The sequence below is a fragment of the Cervus canadensis genome, chromosome 1 (genome assembly GCF_019320065.1).
Source record: "Cervus canadensis isolate Bull #8, Minnesota chromosome 1, ASM1932006v1, whole genome shotgun sequence".
In the NCBI taxonomy this organism is placed as follows: Eukaryota; Metazoa; Chordata; class Mammalia; order Artiodactyla; family Cervidae; genus Cervus; species Cervus canadensis.
In genome coordinates, this window is record NC_057386.1 from 92,229,685 (window position 1) to 92,246,310 (window position 16,626).

The window sequence follows — 16,626 nt, forward strand, 5'->3', positions numbered from 1 at the left end:
TAGAATGCAAACTATTAAACAATCACTAAATAACTGTGTAATTATAAACCAAGATTAATGCAATGAAATAACAACTAAGAGTGCTAAGATAGCCTATAATGTGGGATCAGACCTAACTTAGAGGAATCAAAGAATGTTTTTTTTCAAGGAATAATGTTTAAATCCGTCTGAAGGAAGAGTAAAATTAACTAAATGAAGAGGGGAAAAAAAAAACAATTCTCACTAAAGAGAACAGCATGTACAGAGATCCTTGACAGAAGACAGCACTGTGCATCTGCGGGGAAAAGTGTAGACAGAGTGGTGGGAGACAAAAGAGAGCCACATAATGAAGGTCAACACCACCTAGGGCAGTGGGCTGTATCAAGTTCCTGGTCTTTAATCTGACAGTAATTGGAGGCCAGTTAGTAGAGAAAAGCAGAGTTGTGACAGGATTTTCATAATACCATTCTATCTGCAGAGTGGAAAAGGAATTGGAAAAGAGCAATCAGTGTAGTAGTCCAGGTGAAAGAGGATGGTGTCTGAGATTAACGTGGAAGCAGTGGGAAGGGAATGCAGAAGTCTAACATGGGAAAAATTTTAGCTAGTAAACTGGACTTGATGGTGGACTGGATAATGTGAGATTTAAGAGGGAGGTGTCATGGGTGAATCTGAGATTTCTGAATTTTACAGTGAGAAAGACTGAACAGAGCTCATTTGTTTTGTTGGACTAAGTACCAGTTCACAAGGTCAGTCCTGACAAATCTTTGAAAAATTTAAAAGAAGAGGTATAGCACAGTGCTATATTCAAAGTGGGGACCACGAATTTAGAAGAAAAAAAAAAGGAATCCCATTTATCACTGCATCAAATATAATAAAATATCTAGGAATAAATTTAACCAAGGAGGTTCACCTTCATAAGGAGGTTCAGACTTCATAATCTGAAAACTATAAGATTCTGATGAAAGAAATTGAGGACACAAATAAATGGAAAGATACACTGTGCTCATGAATTGGGGGAAGAATTAATGCTGTTAAAATGTCTATACTACCCAAAGCAACCTACAGATTCAATGCAATCCCTATCAAAATACCAGTGGCATTTTTCACATAAGTAGAACTAATAATCGTAAATTTGAATGGAACTAGAATAGCCAATGCAATTTTGAGAAAGAACAAAGCTGGAGGTAGAACACTCTCTGATTTCAAATTATAGTAATCGAAACAGTATGACAGTGGTACAACAATGGATACATAGATCAGTGGAACAGAATATAAAGCCCAGAAATGAACCCACACATATATAGGCAAGAAATCAATGACAAAGGAGGCAAGAATATATAATGCGGAAAAGACAAACTCCTCAGTCATTGGTGTTGGGAAAACTAGACAGCTACACGCAAAAGAAATGAACTGAATCACTTTCTTAAAAAAAAAAAATTCAAGATGGATTAAAGACTTAAATGTAAGACCCAAAACTATAAAACTACTAGAAAAAAACAAATGCAATAAACTCCTTGAAGTTAGTCTTAGTAATATGTTTTGGATCTGTCTCCTGAGGCAAAGGCAACAAAAGCAAAAATAAATGAGATTATATCTAATAAGCTTTTGCACAATGAAAGAAACCATCAAACAAAACAAAAAGACTGCCTACTGAATGAAAGAAGATATCTGCAAATGACAACTTGATATGGAATTAATATCCAAAATATATAAAGAACATTTATACATATATATTGAAATATTACTCAGCAATTTAAAAAAAGAATGAAATCTTGCCATTTGCAACAACATGGATGGATCTAGAGGATATTATGCCAAGTGAAATAAGTCAGAGAGAGACCAGTATCATATGATTTCACTTACACATGGAATCTAAAGAACAAAAACATAAACAGGAACCAATTCATAGATACAAAGAAGTGTGTTTCTGAAATGGGAGAAAGGTGGGGGTGGCTGAGCAAGAAGGGGAATAAGAAGTACAAATTTCCAGTTATAAAGTATTGAATAAATAAGTTACAGAGAATTAACGCACAGCATGAGGAATATAGTCAATAATACTATATTAACTTTGGATAGTGACAGATGGTTACTAGACTTCATCATGGTGATCGTTTCCCAATGTATTTAAAAGTGAATACGACTGAAACTAATATTGTTAATCAACTGTATTTCAGTTAAAAAAAAATCGTGATCCACGAACTCTTTGTTCATGATGAGGTACTTACCTCAGAAAATAGCATTTAGTAGTTTTTATTGTAATTTGACAGAGTAATTTTACATCTGTTGAATCTAATAAAAATTTATTTTTTTAATCTTATTTTTCCAGTAATTTACTTTTATTGTATTTTACAAAAGTGCTGATCTGTGACATGTCGGGAATTTTTAAACCTTCCCTACAGAGTATGAGATGCACTGGTCTAGAAGACCATTGAATCAAGACTCAGAAACAAATTACAAATATAAATCTAAACATAAGTGTGTAAATGGAAAACTCTGGGCACTGGATTAACTTGCCAAAGAAAAAAAAATTTTTATAGAGAGAAAGAGAGTTTAAGGCTAAGAATAAAGGAACTTCTATATTTGATGGTTAGGTGAAAGAAGGCAGCCTGCAAAGGAAACTGATGAAGTGCCAACCAAAAGAGGGAGAAAAACTAGGAGGGTCTGATGATATTTAAGTCAAAAAAATAAAGTATTTCAAGAAAACAGAAACGGCTGGCAATACCAAAAGCTGCTGAAGTAAATAAGCAATGAAAACCATCCACTGGATTTACCAACCCGGGGATAATCAGAGATCAGGGAGAGGGCAGTTTCCATGGAATCCTGGGATGGATGTCAAATAGGAATGGCCTAAGGAACAACTGAGAGCTGAGGACGCAGAGATGGCTCCATTTAAGAAGTCTGGGAATGGAGGGTGTGGAGCTTTTAAGATGAAAGGGAGTATCAGCAGGTTTAAATGCCAATGGGAAAAATCCAGTCGAAAAACGGATTGAATATGCAGGACAGAGCAAGTTGTCCTCTGATCCTAAGAGAGACTGAAAACACTATGTCAACTGAAAGACTGTCCTTAGGGTCTGCAACAGACATAAATAAATTTTTGCCACGAGGTCAAGCCTGCTAAAAGCTATACCAATTAAATACGTTCTTTCAAGTCAAGGTTGTTGGGATGTAGCTCAATGGCTTTAGAGTTAAATACATGTGGACTCTAAAAAGTCTCTGCCATTTAGTTAGTACCTGTGTAACCTGGGGGCGAATCGCGTTAATTTTTCTTTCTCTGTAAAATGAGCGTAATAATATAGTACTCATCTCCCAAAACTCTGAGAAGAGTAAATAAGATATATACCTGAAATACCCAACCTACTGCTAACGCCCGCGCACAATTAACAGCTATTTATGAAATACCAGAACCTGTGTGGTAAGGGAAAAAAAGCCACCTTTCGGTTTTAAAGGCACCTTAACGTCTCTTAGAGAGGACGAATCCACACTGTTACACAAATGGATTTCAGAGTTTTCATATACTATCCTCGCTAGATACGATTTTGCAGTTAGAGATGACGTTAATCTTAACGCAAAGCTGCTTCAAGTGCAAATTCAGGGCAATTTTCAAAAAAAGCTTAACTAAGATACTCATAAGTCATTTCTGCCTAACTTCTCCAGTGCAAAGGCGACTTCGGGTATTTTACAGACTACTTTGCGCTCTCATACTTCTGCCTCGCTCAATTTTTAAAAACCTTTGCACCTCAAGGCAGAATCGCTAGGTTTTCGGTCCTCTCAGACGGCGCCCCCTCGGCCTCGGGTCTCCCACTCAGAACTCTTTACCCTTTTCTAAGAAGTTAATCACCACCAGAGTCCCGGCCGCCACGGCAGAAGCTGTGGCCCCTGCAGGAAAGGAAGCAGCAGATGCCGAGGAAGAACCATTCTCGGCGCTTTGGTTTAGCCGTTTTCTGTTCTTCTTGGACGACATGATCCGTAGGCAGCCTGAGAGAAGCAGCAGTAAAGCCGGCTCAACGTGCGCGCTTCTCTGACAGAAAAACTTCCGGGGCAGAAGCCAGCAGGGCTCCGTCCCGAGCCGTAATCCCCTGAGTGCAGCGCAGTAAGAGCAGAAGAACCGAGCTTCTTCAGAATCCGCTGTCTTTGAAGAGTTCCTGAATGGCCAAGGAAAACAGATTAGGTGAACGGAACGCTCTTTTCGATTGTAAATTCCTTAAAAACAGGACTTTTTCGTCTATCCGCCGCCTTCCCTAATCCTGAACAAATCTCTGTTAAATTAAACTGGGGGGGGGGGGTGCTGAGGTGGGTTGGAGTGGGAGGGCAGTGGTGGGAAAGTTTCTCCCGCTTTCCTGGAGCTGGGCAGATTCTTGAAAGGAGCCGGTCGACTGGACTTGGCCATCTCCTCTGCGAAGAGGTAACGCCTGCTCAACTCTGAGACTGGCTGGGCGGCACTCTTCTAAAAGTTACGGTAACTCCCTCTTTGCCAGATCACGCGGGTTGAGTGAATAGGAGCGTCCGCGTGGGGAACGGGGATCGGCGCCAAAATGCCGCCACTCCTCAGGGGGAGCTATCAGCGTGTGGTGCTGGCTCTGGCCCGCCGCGCGGTGCTCGGCGCAGGGCCCCGCTGGTCCGCGGGCGGTTCGGGTTGCGCTCGGGACCCCCCTTTCGGAGCTGAGGAGCTGCGGGGAGAGCTGGACAGATTTGGAGGCGTCTCCGTGCGCCTGGGGAGGCTGGACGCTCTGGACCGCCTGGACCCGATCGCCTTCCAGAGGGCCTTGCAGGGCAAGTGCGCCTAGTGCGAGGCTCCCCGGGCTTCTCAGTCTTTCTCATGAAGTAACCGCGGTCCCCACCCCTGAGTCGCGCTCGAGGGAACGAGAGGGCAGGCGTGACCGGCACCTGTTTTCTGCCTGTCGTTGTTGTGGCCTTGGCGGGGAGGTCTCTGAGGCGGTTGGGTGAAACAGTAACGAGTTCAGACTCTGGCATCTGCAGCCGTTGTTTCAGGTCTTCTTTCTAGTGTGTAACCTCGAGCCAAGTTGTGTAAACCACCATTTTCTCATCCGTAAAACCAGGTAATAGGAACTGGTGGAATTGCTGAGGGATGAAATGGATAACGCGTATCAAGTGCCTCGCACAGTTTCCGCCACATACTTACCGCTTATTAAATGTTAAGTTGTTATTGTTTACTGACATTTACCGACCCTTGGTTCTGCCGGGCACTTTGACCAGGACAAAACTGTCGCATCCTAGTATAGGTGGTGGCCAGTGAATTGGCTGGAGAGGTTTGAGTGGTCGTCTTTGTACACAGGTTGGGTCAGGAGCTGTGGAGACTGTGAACTAGTTTGCGTCTGTTTCACAAAAAGCTGGTTGCTTTTTGTAATTAACCGGGGAGACTGATAGAGTGGTTTCAGTCTTTGGTAGGAAAACTCATCACTTTTGAACCTTGAGTCCACTGATAGGAAAGATAACTAGGATAGAGGAGACCTCACTTTGAGAGCCCGTAATTTGGTGGAGCAGCCGGTTTTTCAAGCTGCCCAAGGGTCCTTACAATCAAATTGAAAGCGAGGCATGAAAATTCTTCTTCTCTCATTAAGAAGGAAACTTCAGAATCTTTATCCTGTGAAGCAATATGGCGAGTGAGCATCTGTGGAAATGTAATTGAACTAGTTGTTTTAATCTTTAACTATCTTCATTTCGAAACTATTTACCCCTTCACCTTATTTTCTCTCCTCCTCAGGAACAATTGTTAACTGCCAACAGGGTTAACGGTAGGAGAATCAAATCTGTGTAATATGTGTGGTTAGACACAGGTGTTTATTGTACACATTTGTTACTTGTTAGTGATTAAAGCTCTACCTCAATCAGGAAGGCAAAGCAGAAAGTGGGTTGGATTTGGTGTCACATCCAGGTTTCAGTCTTCCCTGGTGGCTCAGCTGGTAAAGAACCCACCTGCAACTTGGGAGACCTGGGTTCGATCCCCGGGTTGGGAAGATCCCCTGGAGAAGGGAATGGCTAGCCACTCCAGTATTCTGGCCTGGAGAATTCCATGGACTATATGGTCCATGGGGTTGCAAAGAGTCGGACACGACTGAGTGGCTCTCTCTTTGACCAGGTTTCAAGTCCCGTGTTCTGCCACATGCTTAACCAGGCATTAGGATAACCACCACTGAAAATATCTGCCCCTTAGGTTGCTTATGTGAATAATGCCAGCTCTAGTTACTTTACTGGATAGGTGTGGTGATCAAAGATAAATTACATGAGACTAATTTATAAACTCTGAAGTCTTACATTACATACTTTTTAATAAAATCCTAGTACACTCACTAAGTGCTGGATACTGTTTTAAGGACTTCAAAATTATTAACTCATTTAGTCCTTATAACCTATGAGGTAGGTACTATTATTATCCACATTTCAAAGATGATGGTACTGACAGATTAACTTCTCCTGGCTCTAGAATTTGTTCTTGCTGCACTATAAGAACCATTGCTGGTTTTTTGTTATTGAGTCAAACAAAACTGAATGATGTTGCCTGTAAAAAGAAACAAATAAATAATCTGAGAAGAAAGCCTGATAGGAAGTCTAAATCTGTTCTTTTCAAGCAAATAGAACTGATTGTATATAATGTATTAGCAATAGTTGTTTTGCACCTTTGGACGTGAGGTCTATTCTTTTTACTGTTCCTGTTATAAACTAAATTTAGGTGAAGACATATTTGTGTTGTTAAGCTTCACAAATATCTGTGTGAGTGGGGAAATAACGCTGATTCTGATCTTTGCTATGCCACTCACTAGCTTTGTGACTTTACACAGCCAGTCATTTAATAAATGTGAATTGAGCCCAAGCATAAAATCATGTTAACCTGGAGGATTGCAGATGCACAAAATATTGTGTGTGTGCATGCTCAGTCATGTCCAACTCTTTGCAACCCCATGGACTGTAGCCTGCCAGGCTCCTCTGCCCACAGAATATTAGGATTAGAAAAATAAATGACAAAAGATGTCATTAGGCATTGTGTAGTAAGTTCTAGTAAATCTATTAGAGGAGTTAAGTTCACATTTGGAAAGCATTTAGGGAAAGCTTATTGTCAAAAGAGGTGGTATGTGAACTCACTTTGAAGGATATATTTGAGCTAAGTAATGAGGGACAGGAGGAAAAATTAAAGTTTATTAGCAAAAAAAAAGAGGGGGAAAAATTTTTTTTAAATGATTCTTAGACTTTAAGCATTGGAGCCAGAAGTATACCGGTAAATAAAAACTACTTGAGGATGGCTATAGGAGTCAGTTTTGAATACAGGTATGAAGTTTGAAGCAGCAGCTTTCAGAATATGAAAGCAGCTGGAGAGCAGCAAAATTCAGTGTTCAGTGAGATCAGGACTGGGCAAGCAGCATTATATAGTTAGCTGAAGCAGTGGGAGTGGACAGATTCTCCAAGTCAGAGTGTGAAGATAAAAAATAGTAAACAAGTGGCTTCAGCTTTTTCAGAACTTTTTTTTCATGAACTTTCAGAGCTTCAGCTTTTTCCCTTGACTGGAGTGATTGGAAAGGAAGACTTGGGAACTTCCTGTGGTGATCAAAATCTTCTGTAATCCTGACTGGAATGTGGACTACACAAGTGAATGCATAGGTCAAAACTCAAATGTTCGCTTAGGATTTATGCATTTCACTTTATGTAACTATGTCAGTTTTTAAGAAGATACCAGAGAAAGTTCGATATGAGAAGGATGTGACAGGACCCCATAGCCCCAAATCAAGAAGTCTATTAGGGCCCCAAGTTGTTTGTCACTGTGTTAGTCACACTGACTTTGCAAGAGTAGAGAAACAATGGTCCTTAACAGGGAGATGCTTACCTCAGAGGCTGTGGAAGAGGAGGGAATGGAATCTAACCATTAAATAAATGATACAGTCTTTTCCGCTCTCTCCACACACATTTTGTAGGATTAATGTAAAGACCGAGATGGTGGATAGAGAAAAGGATCTGAAAAGTTTTTCTAAAATTGTTAAGTATTCATTTCTTTACCTATAAAGTTAGCGGTGACCATACTTGCCTTTTGTGTTGTGAGAACTTAAAATACTGTATCTAAAATGTCTGGATTTTAGTAAGGGCCAGATAAATGTTAGCATCTTTTTCCCCCAACTCAATCTTAAGTATCAAAGTAAGAGAATTTAAAGTCAAAGACCAAAAATATATTTTAATGTTTGTCATGGTATAATTAATAATATAAGGTAAGATTACAAACAACCTACATGTCCAAAATTAGGTTAGTTAAGTAATTTGTGGTACACCTAAATGTATGAGGAAAATTATGCAGTCATTAAAAATGCTTGTTAAAGAGTTTTAATGGTAACAAAATGTCTATAATCTATTGTAAAAGAAAAAAAGAAACATGTAAATTATATGTGGTATGTCAATTCCAAAATTATATTCATGGAAAAAGTGTCAAAATTTTAAATTTCTCTGTATGCTAATGTGAAGTTTTGATTTATTTTTATTTTCAAATTTTTCTAGAACTACCATACATTATTTAAAAGCAAAGTTAATTTTTAACCACCTCAAAATGTATAAACCAAAAAAACCACATACATATTTGAGACAGTAAATAAAAGCTCTTGGTAATCATTTATAAAGACTAAAACTCATTGTTAAAAAGAACAGCATTGGAACAGTAATTTAAATAGGTTTGTGCGTTCTACAATTATTGAGCACCAATTGTATGTCAGGTATTGTCAGATGATGTATAAAGATCATCGCTATATTGACTTCATTTTTAAGAAATGGTGGGGAAATTATGCTGCTGAGGTATGTTAACAGGACATTTATGGGATCCCCCCTCACCCCCTCCACCACCACCCACCAAGTGGAGCTTAAATATGACTTACTGGAGGAAGTGACACCCAGAGATGAGTTTTAATTTATTCCAGTTTTCTCTCTGGAAAATATTTATAGATGTCTGTTTTCTGCGTTTCAGCTGCAGTACAGAAATGGAGATCAGAAGGTAAGGTAGCAGTGTGGCTGCACATTCCCATCCTCCAGAGTCGATTTATTGCCCCTGCCGCTTCCCTGGGCTTCTGCTTTCACCACGCGGAATTGAATTCATCTGTGCTGTCTCTGTGGCTGGGAGATGGGCCCAGCAGGTTACCAGGATACGCTACACATCAAGTGGGAGTTGCAGGTCAGTCTCAAACTGAAGATAATCAGAATCAACTGTTAGAGGGCTACCTCATTTCTTCTTCCAGCTGAAAGTGAAGTTGCTCGGTCGTGTCCGACTCTTTGCGACCCCATGGCCTATAGCCCGCCAGGCTCCTCCGTCCATAGGATTTTCAAGGCAAGAACACTGGAGTGGGTTGCCATTCCCTTCACCAGGGGACTCTTCCCTACCCAGGAATTGAACCCGGGTCTCCCACATTGCAGGCAGGCTCTTTACCATCTGAGCCACACTTTATTCATGTGGAATGAATAATTTGATTAAATGATTATCTTCCTTCCAACTGGAGCGCTAGTGCTTTAAAGAGATGAAGTTTGCCTTATGAATCAGCAGAGGGCAGCACAGAGAACAAGCAAGTTTAGTTTTCCAAAGGATATGTTTGAACATGTTTTACACAGACATTTGAACTTCACTGCTGAAGGAGGAATAGTTAATTGGGATCCAGGAATAGATCATTTCATTATGGTACAGCATGTTAGTATGAATTGTGTGATTTAATAAAACTGTAAAGTTGAATTTAAGGTAAAGCAAACCAGTTTCTCAGTGATTTGAACATGACTTTTTTAAAAAATTTATTTACTTTTTAGATTCCATATATATGTGTTAGTAAGGAAAATTGCAGTATTATGTTGGTTGGCCATTACTTCTTAAAGATATTTGACTTAAGGAAGTCATTGTGCCAAACAGTTGTGTAAAATAGTATAATTTAAATAAAGAATTTTGAAGTCAGTGGTTAGCTTGAGTGCTTTGAGTTAAGACAGGAATTCTCAAATTGTGTGTGCACATGCTTACACACTCGTATCTGACTCTCTGACTCCATGGACTGTAGTCCGCCAGGCTCTTCTGTCCACGGAATTTTCCAGGTAAGACTATAGAGTACATCAGAATCACCTGGAGGGGTTGTTGAAGCAGATTGCTGGGCCCCAGCCTCAGGAGTTTTTAATTCATTTGATCTGAGGTAGGGCCCGAAAATTGCCATTCAAATAAATTCTCTGCAGCTGCAGCTGCTGGTATTGATGCTGGTTCTCTAGGATGACCCTTTGAGAACAAGGGTTAAGAAAACTCTCAGGTTTTCAGAAAAATGAAAATAGGAAAGAATCCTTCTAATTTATTACAAGGTAGTAATGTGTATTGTAATTTATTAATAATAGCATCATTTGCCTTCATATAATTAGTAAGTTTTGAAAGGTAGTTCTCATCTTCAGAGTCTTCTAAGGAGTTGTTCAAGGATTTCTAGTGTTTTCTCTGTCCACGGTCTCACTACCCTGTAGCAAATAGAGGCAATTCAGCTTTCCATTCATCTCTGCTTCAAAAGACCCCTTGAAAATTTGATGACAGTCTTACACTGCTTAAGAAAGACATAATTATCAGCTCATTGGTACAGACTTTCAAATTAGAGTTTCCAGTTAGTACTAGAGAATTGGTAATACATGCATATAGAATCACCTATGAAGAACTTGTTTATAAATAAGTACTATATATTATGGTTAAGATATGCCATAGGAGTTTAGGGGATGAGAGATCTGGAACTTGACCAGAGTTTTGAAGAATAACCAGGATTTGAAGTGGCCATAGGGGTCAGAAGATACTGTAAGACATTTTTCTAGAAAGATACAGTTTTTTTTAGATGAAGAGAACATAGTTGACATTTTTTTGTTAAAAGCTACAAGATGTAGCTGGTTAAGGAAGTCAGAACATACCACCCTCAAATATGCCAAAGTGAAGACAATTGAGAGATAGCAGGAAGGGCTCTCTGCCTGACCCTTTCTACCTAAAAGCAGGGCATAAATTTTTTCTATCATAAAGAGGAGAACATTATCACCAGAGATGGGAAGTTGACATTGAGATAAATCTGTACAAACCTTATGAGATAACAGGTAAAAAAGGTGTTAATCACTCAGTCATGTCTGACTCTTTGCAACCCCGTGGACTGTAGCCCTCCAGGTTCCTCTGTCCATGGAATCCTCCAGGCCTGAATACTGGGGTAGGTTGCCATTTCCTTCTCTAAGGGATCTTTCCAACCCAGGGATCGAACTGGTGTCTCCCGCAGTACGGACAGATTCTTTACCATCAGTACAAACCTTATGAAAACAACCATTATATTCTGCTAGTTTCCCCATATAGTTAATTCCTTGGCACTTTTTTTTTTTTTTTTTTTTTTTACCGTTTACCGCCCCTAGAACAAAGCCCTCTTTCTTTTGTCATTTCTGCACAATTTTTCCCTCTTTCCTAGAATGGTATATAAGCCCCTGGGTCTAAACACTTTGAGGAGGTTTTCATTTCTGTGGAGACCTCCACCCAGGCCACATGGTAATATTAACACCAAATGAAATGTACATATTTCTTATCCATTAATCTGTCATATGTCAATTCAGCTCAGGTCTCAGACACAGAGCTGAAGTAAGTAAAGGGAAAAAAATCTTTCCTCCTCTACATTGCAATGGAGTGAGCTATGGCTTTCCTACTGTCTTCAAACAGCAAGCTTCTATCTGTCTCTGAGCTTTTAAACCTACTGGCTTCTCTTCCTGCAGTGCTCTTCCAGAGGGCTTTGTGTATTGAGCTCTTTAGAGCTGAAATATCTCCTCAGAAAAGTTTCTGACCTTCCTGCATAAAATAGTCCTCCCACCTGCCAATCTCATCATCCTTTATCCAGCTCTGTTTTTTTTTTTTTTTTTTAATTTATTTGGCCATGCCAGGTCTTAGTTGCAGCGTGCGAAGCCTTAGTTGTGGCATGTGGGATCTAGTTCCCCCACCAGGGATCAAACCCAAGCCCTCTGTATTGGGAGCATGGAGTCTTAGCCACTGGACCACCAGGGAAGTTCCCAGCTCTGTTTTTGTTTGTAGAACTTATCACAATTTGAAATTATCATGTCCTTAATTGTCCCAACAATAATGTGAAGTCCAGGAAGGCAAATATTTTATGTCTTGTTTACCTCTTAATCCTCAGACTAAACACAGTGTCAAGCTTCCCGGGTGGCAGAGTGGTAAAGAATTTGCCTGCCAATGCAGGAGACACAGAAGACACAAGTTTGATTCCTGGGCCAGGAAGATACCCTGGAGAAGGGAATGGCAACCCAATCCAGTATTCTTGCCTGGGGAATTCCATGCACAGAGAAGCCTGGCAGGCTGCAATCCATGGAGTTGCAAAGAGGTGGATACAGCTGAGCATGCTTGCAAAAATACAGTGTCTGGTATAACCTAGGTCCTCAATAAATATTTCTTGAATGAATGGTTGGATAGATCTTCAAATGGTAATGTCAGCCTTCTGAAAAGGCAGTTGTGTGGTGAAGGTACAGTATTGGACAGCGAGAGTACCTGCTTGTGACCCAGAAAGGACATCATTTTAAGGCTTTGAGAAGTTGGGCACTCAAAACTATACCACACACAGGATTTTTATTAAAAATAGTATAGTACCTGTCTAGTCATCATAATATGATAATTGAATCCCTAATCTCTTTGGGTTTCAGTTCACTTCAGTCAGTCACTCAGTCATGTCTGACTCTCTATGACCCCATGAACTGCAGCATGCCAGGCCTGCCTGTCCATCCCCAACTCCCGGAGTTTACTCAAACTCATGTCCATTGAGTTAGTGATGGCATCCAACCATCTCATCCTCTGTCATCCCCTTTTCCTCCCACCGTCCATCTTTCCCCAGCATCAGGGTCTTTTCAAATGAGTCAGCTCTTCACATCAAGTGGCCAAAGTATTGGACTTTCAGCTTTAGCATCAGTCCTTCCAATGAATATTCAGGACTGATCTCCTTTAGGATGGACTGGTTGGATCTCCTTGCAGTCCAAGGGACTCTCAAGAGTCTTCTCCACCACCACAGTTCAAAAGCATCAATTCTTCGGTGTTCAGCTTTCTTTATAGTCCAACTCTCACATCCATACATGACCACTGGAAAAACCATAGCTTTGACTAGATGGACCTTTGTTGGCAAAGTAATGTCTCTGCTTAATATGCTGTCTAGGTTGGTCAAACTTTTCTTCCAAGGAGCAAATGTATTTTAATTTCATGGCTGCAGTCACTATCTGCAGTGATTTTGGAGCCCCCCAAAATAGTCTGTCGTTTCCACTGTTTCCCTGTTTTCACTGTTTCTTTGGGTTTACTTAGCTTCTATGTTGTGACCAGCAGAGGTCGCTCACATTGTGTTTAACAGTGCTGTTTTCGCCTCATGTTTATAGTGAACCAGGGAAGAGTTCCAGAGAAGGCAATGGCACCCCACTCCAGTACTCTTGCCTGGAAAATCCCATGGATGGAGGAGCCAGCCTGGTAGGCTGCAATCCATGGGGTCTCGAAGAGTCGGACACAGCTAGCTGAGCGACTTCACTTTCACTTTTTACTTTCATTCATTGGAGTAGGAAATGGCAGCCCACTCCAATATTCTTGCCTGGAGAATCCCAGGGACGATGGAACCTGGTGGGCTACCGTCTGTGGGGTCGCACAGAGTCAGACACGACTGAAGCGACTTAGCAGCAGCAGCAGGGAAAAGTTTGATTTGTGTAATGACAAATTAACAAAAATTAAGAGTAGATTTTCTTGGTATTTCTTTGGCATTCAACTCATGTAAAGTCCAGTTAAATTATTTGTTGTTAAGTTGCTAAGATATTTCCAACTCTTTGTGACGCCATGGACTAGAGCACTTCAGGCTTCCCTGTCCTTCACTGTCTCCTGCAGTTTGCTCAAACTCATGTCTTATTGAGTCATTGATGTCATCCAGCCATCTCATCCTCTGTCACCCCCTTCTCCTCCTGCCCTCAATCTTTCCCAGCATCCAGGGTCTTTTCCAATGAGTTGGCTGTTTGTATCAGCTGGCCAGAATATTAGAGCTCCAGCATCAGTCTGTCCAATGAGTATTCAGGGTTGATTTCCTTTAGGATTGACTGGTTTGATCTCCTTGCAGTCCAAGGGACTGTGAGGGTCTTTTCCAGCACTACAGTTCAAAAGCATCAATTCTTTGGTGTTGAGCCTTCTTTGTGGTCCAGTGCTGACACCTGTACATGACTACTGGAAAAAACCATAGCTTTGACTATACAGACTTTTGTCAGCAAAGTGATGTCTCTGCTTTTTATATGCTCTCTAGGTTTGTATAGCTTTCTTCCAAGGAGCAAGCATCTTTTAATTTCATGCCTATAGTTGCCATCAACAGTGATTTTGAAGCCCAAGAAAATAAAATCTGCCACTGTTTCTACTTTCTCCCCAGCTGTTTGCCATGAAGTTATGGGATGGGATGCCATGATCTTAGTTTTTCAAATGTTGAGTTTTAAACCAGCTTTTTCACACTCCTCTTGCATGCTCCTCAAGAGGCTCTTTAGCTCTTCACTGTCTGCCATTAAACTGGTATCATCTGCATATCTGAGGTTGTTGATATTTCACCCTCAATCTTAGATTCCAGCTTGTGCTTCATCCATCCTGGCATTTCACATGATGTACACTGTATATAAGTTAAATAAGCAGGGTAACAGTATATAGCCTTAACATACTCCTTTCCCCATTTTGAACCAGTCCATTGTTCCATGTCCAGTTCTAACTGTTGTTTCTTGACCTGCATACAGATTTCTCAGGAGGCAGGTTAGGTGGTCTGGTATTCCCATCTCTTTAAGGATTTTCCACAGTTTGTTGTGATCCACACAGTCAAGGGTTTTAGCGTAGTCAGTGAAGCAGAAGTAGATGTTTTTCTGGAATTCCCTTTTTCTATGATCCAGTGGATTTTGGCAATTTGATGGCTGGTTCTGCTGCCTTTTCTAAATCCACCTTGTACATAACAGAAGTTTTCAGTTCACATACTGTTGAAGCTTAGCCTGAAAGATTTGGAGCATTACCTTGCTAGGATGTGAAATGAGTGAAATTGTATGGTGGTTTGAACATTCTTTGGCATTGCTCTTCTTTGGAATTGGAGTGAAACTGACCTTTTCTAGTCCTGTGGCCACTGCTGTTTTCCAAATATGCTGGCATGTTGAGTGCAGCACTTTAACAGCATCATCTCTTAGGATTTTAAATAGCTCATCTGGAATTCCATCACTGCTACTAGCTTTGTTTGTAGTAATGCTTCCTAGGGCCCACTCAACCAAGTATAGTTTATATTTTCTAATAGAAGCCAACATTAATGTTAATTATCTCACTTTCTGGTTTTCTTTCTTGACTTTGAAGTGCTAAAATGGGATGTTTAAATTTCAGAGAAAATTCTTCCGTTTGTTGCATATATCTATCCCCTACTGTATTGTATCTGTAATATTTATTACCAACTCACTGACGTGACTTAGCAGCAGCAGCAGCATGTTCTATATGAGCTTCCCAGGTGGTGCAGTGGTAAAGAATTCACCTGCCAGGCAGGAGACACAGGAGATTTGGGTTCAATCCCTGGATCAGGAAGATCCTCTGGAGTAGGAAATGGCAACTGACTCCAGTATCCTTCCCTGGATAATTGCATGGACAGAAGCGCCTGGTGGGCCACAGTCCATGGGATTGCAGAGTACTACACGACCAAGTGACTACCATCACCAGGTGGCGCTAGTGGTAAATAATCCACCTGCCAATGCAGGAGAAGTAACAGAGGTTCTATCCCTGGGTGGGAAAGATACCCTGGAGTAGGAAATGGCAACCCACTTCAGTGTTTTTGCCTGGAGAATCCCATGGGCAGAGGAACCTGGTGGCTACAGTCCATAGGGTCGCAAAAAATCAGACACTACTGAATCAGCTTAGCTTGCACACATGTTCTACATAATTTATTTTTCATTTGTAACCTTCTCGTACCAGCCTCAGAATAAGAGCCTCATAATGATAGGGCATTTTGTTCACCACTGTATCCTTGTGGTTCAGTTGCTCGGTTGTGTATGATTCTTTGAGACTGTATCCTTAGCAATTGGAAAAGTGCCTGACACAAAAAAAGATCTCAATTCATGTACTATAAATATAGAACCTACATGTAGTATATATAGGAGCTCAATTAATATTGAATGAATGAATAGAAAATATATTTTTAACAATATCTTCCTACATTATATAAATACAAATAATGTTTAAATTATAGCCTTTAAAGAAAATGCAGATCTTTACGTGAAAGTTGTTCAGTAGTGTCTGACTCTGTGACCCCATGGACTGCAGTCTGGAATTCTCCAGGCCAGAATACTGGAGTGGGTAGCCTTTCCCTTCTCCAGGGTATCTTCCCAACCTAGGGATCAAACCCAGGTCTCCCATATTGCAGGCAGATTCTTTACCAGCTGAGCCACAAGGGAAGCCTAAGAATACTGGAGTGGGTAGTCTATCCCTACTCCAGCAGATCTTCCCGACCCAGGAATCGAACCCGGGCCTCCTGCATTGCAGGTGGATTCTTTACCAACTGAGCTATCAGGGAAGCTCTGGATCATTAAAGTTGTCATTTTTATTTTTGACCTAGCATTACCCAAGGACAGAAAAAACTAATTTTTGTGCCCCTAATATCTAGCAAAATGCCTAGT

The 16,626-nt window shown here is 40.7% G+C and overlaps 2 protein-coding genes across 7 annotated transcripts in view; one reads left to right on the top strand and one right to left on the bottom strand.

The window, feature by feature from the left end:
- The window catches only part of SPATA5 (spermatogenesis associated 5), a 323,645-nt gene extending 319,637 nt beyond the window's left edge, over window positions 1-4,008 (bottom strand). The window contains exon 1 of one of the 2 annotated variants that reach the window (XM_043486957.1): window positions 3,796-4,007. In XM_043486957.1, coding sequence (XP_043342892.1) covers window positions 3,796-3,940 — 145 coding nt within the window. In that variant the 5' untranslated portion in view covers window positions 3,941-4,007. Of the gene's footprint in view, window positions 1-3,795 lie in introns of both variants that reach the window. The other variant, XM_043486963.1, reaches the window with a different exon arrangement.
- Window positions 4,009-4,130: 122 nt separating this feature from the next.
- NUDT6 (nudix hydrolase 6) overlaps window positions 4,131-16,626 on the top strand; it is a 67,184-nt gene continuing 54,688 nt past the window's right edge. The window contains exons 1-2 of one of the 5 annotated variants that reach the window (XM_043487025.1): window positions 4,131-4,147; window positions 8,933-9,136. Coding sequence is in view for 3 of the 5 variants with exons in the window: in XM_043487012.1 (XP_043342947.1) it covers window positions 4,512-4,749; window positions 8,933-9,136 (442 nt within the window). In the remaining 2 variants the exon portion in view is untranslated. Of the gene's footprint in view, window positions 4,148-4,458; window positions 4,750-5,070; window positions 5,619-7,324; window positions 7,591-8,932; window positions 9,137-16,626 lie in introns of those variants that run through there. The other 4 variants (XM_043487012.1, XM_043487062.1, XM_043487017.1 and 1 more) reach the window with 4 other exon arrangements.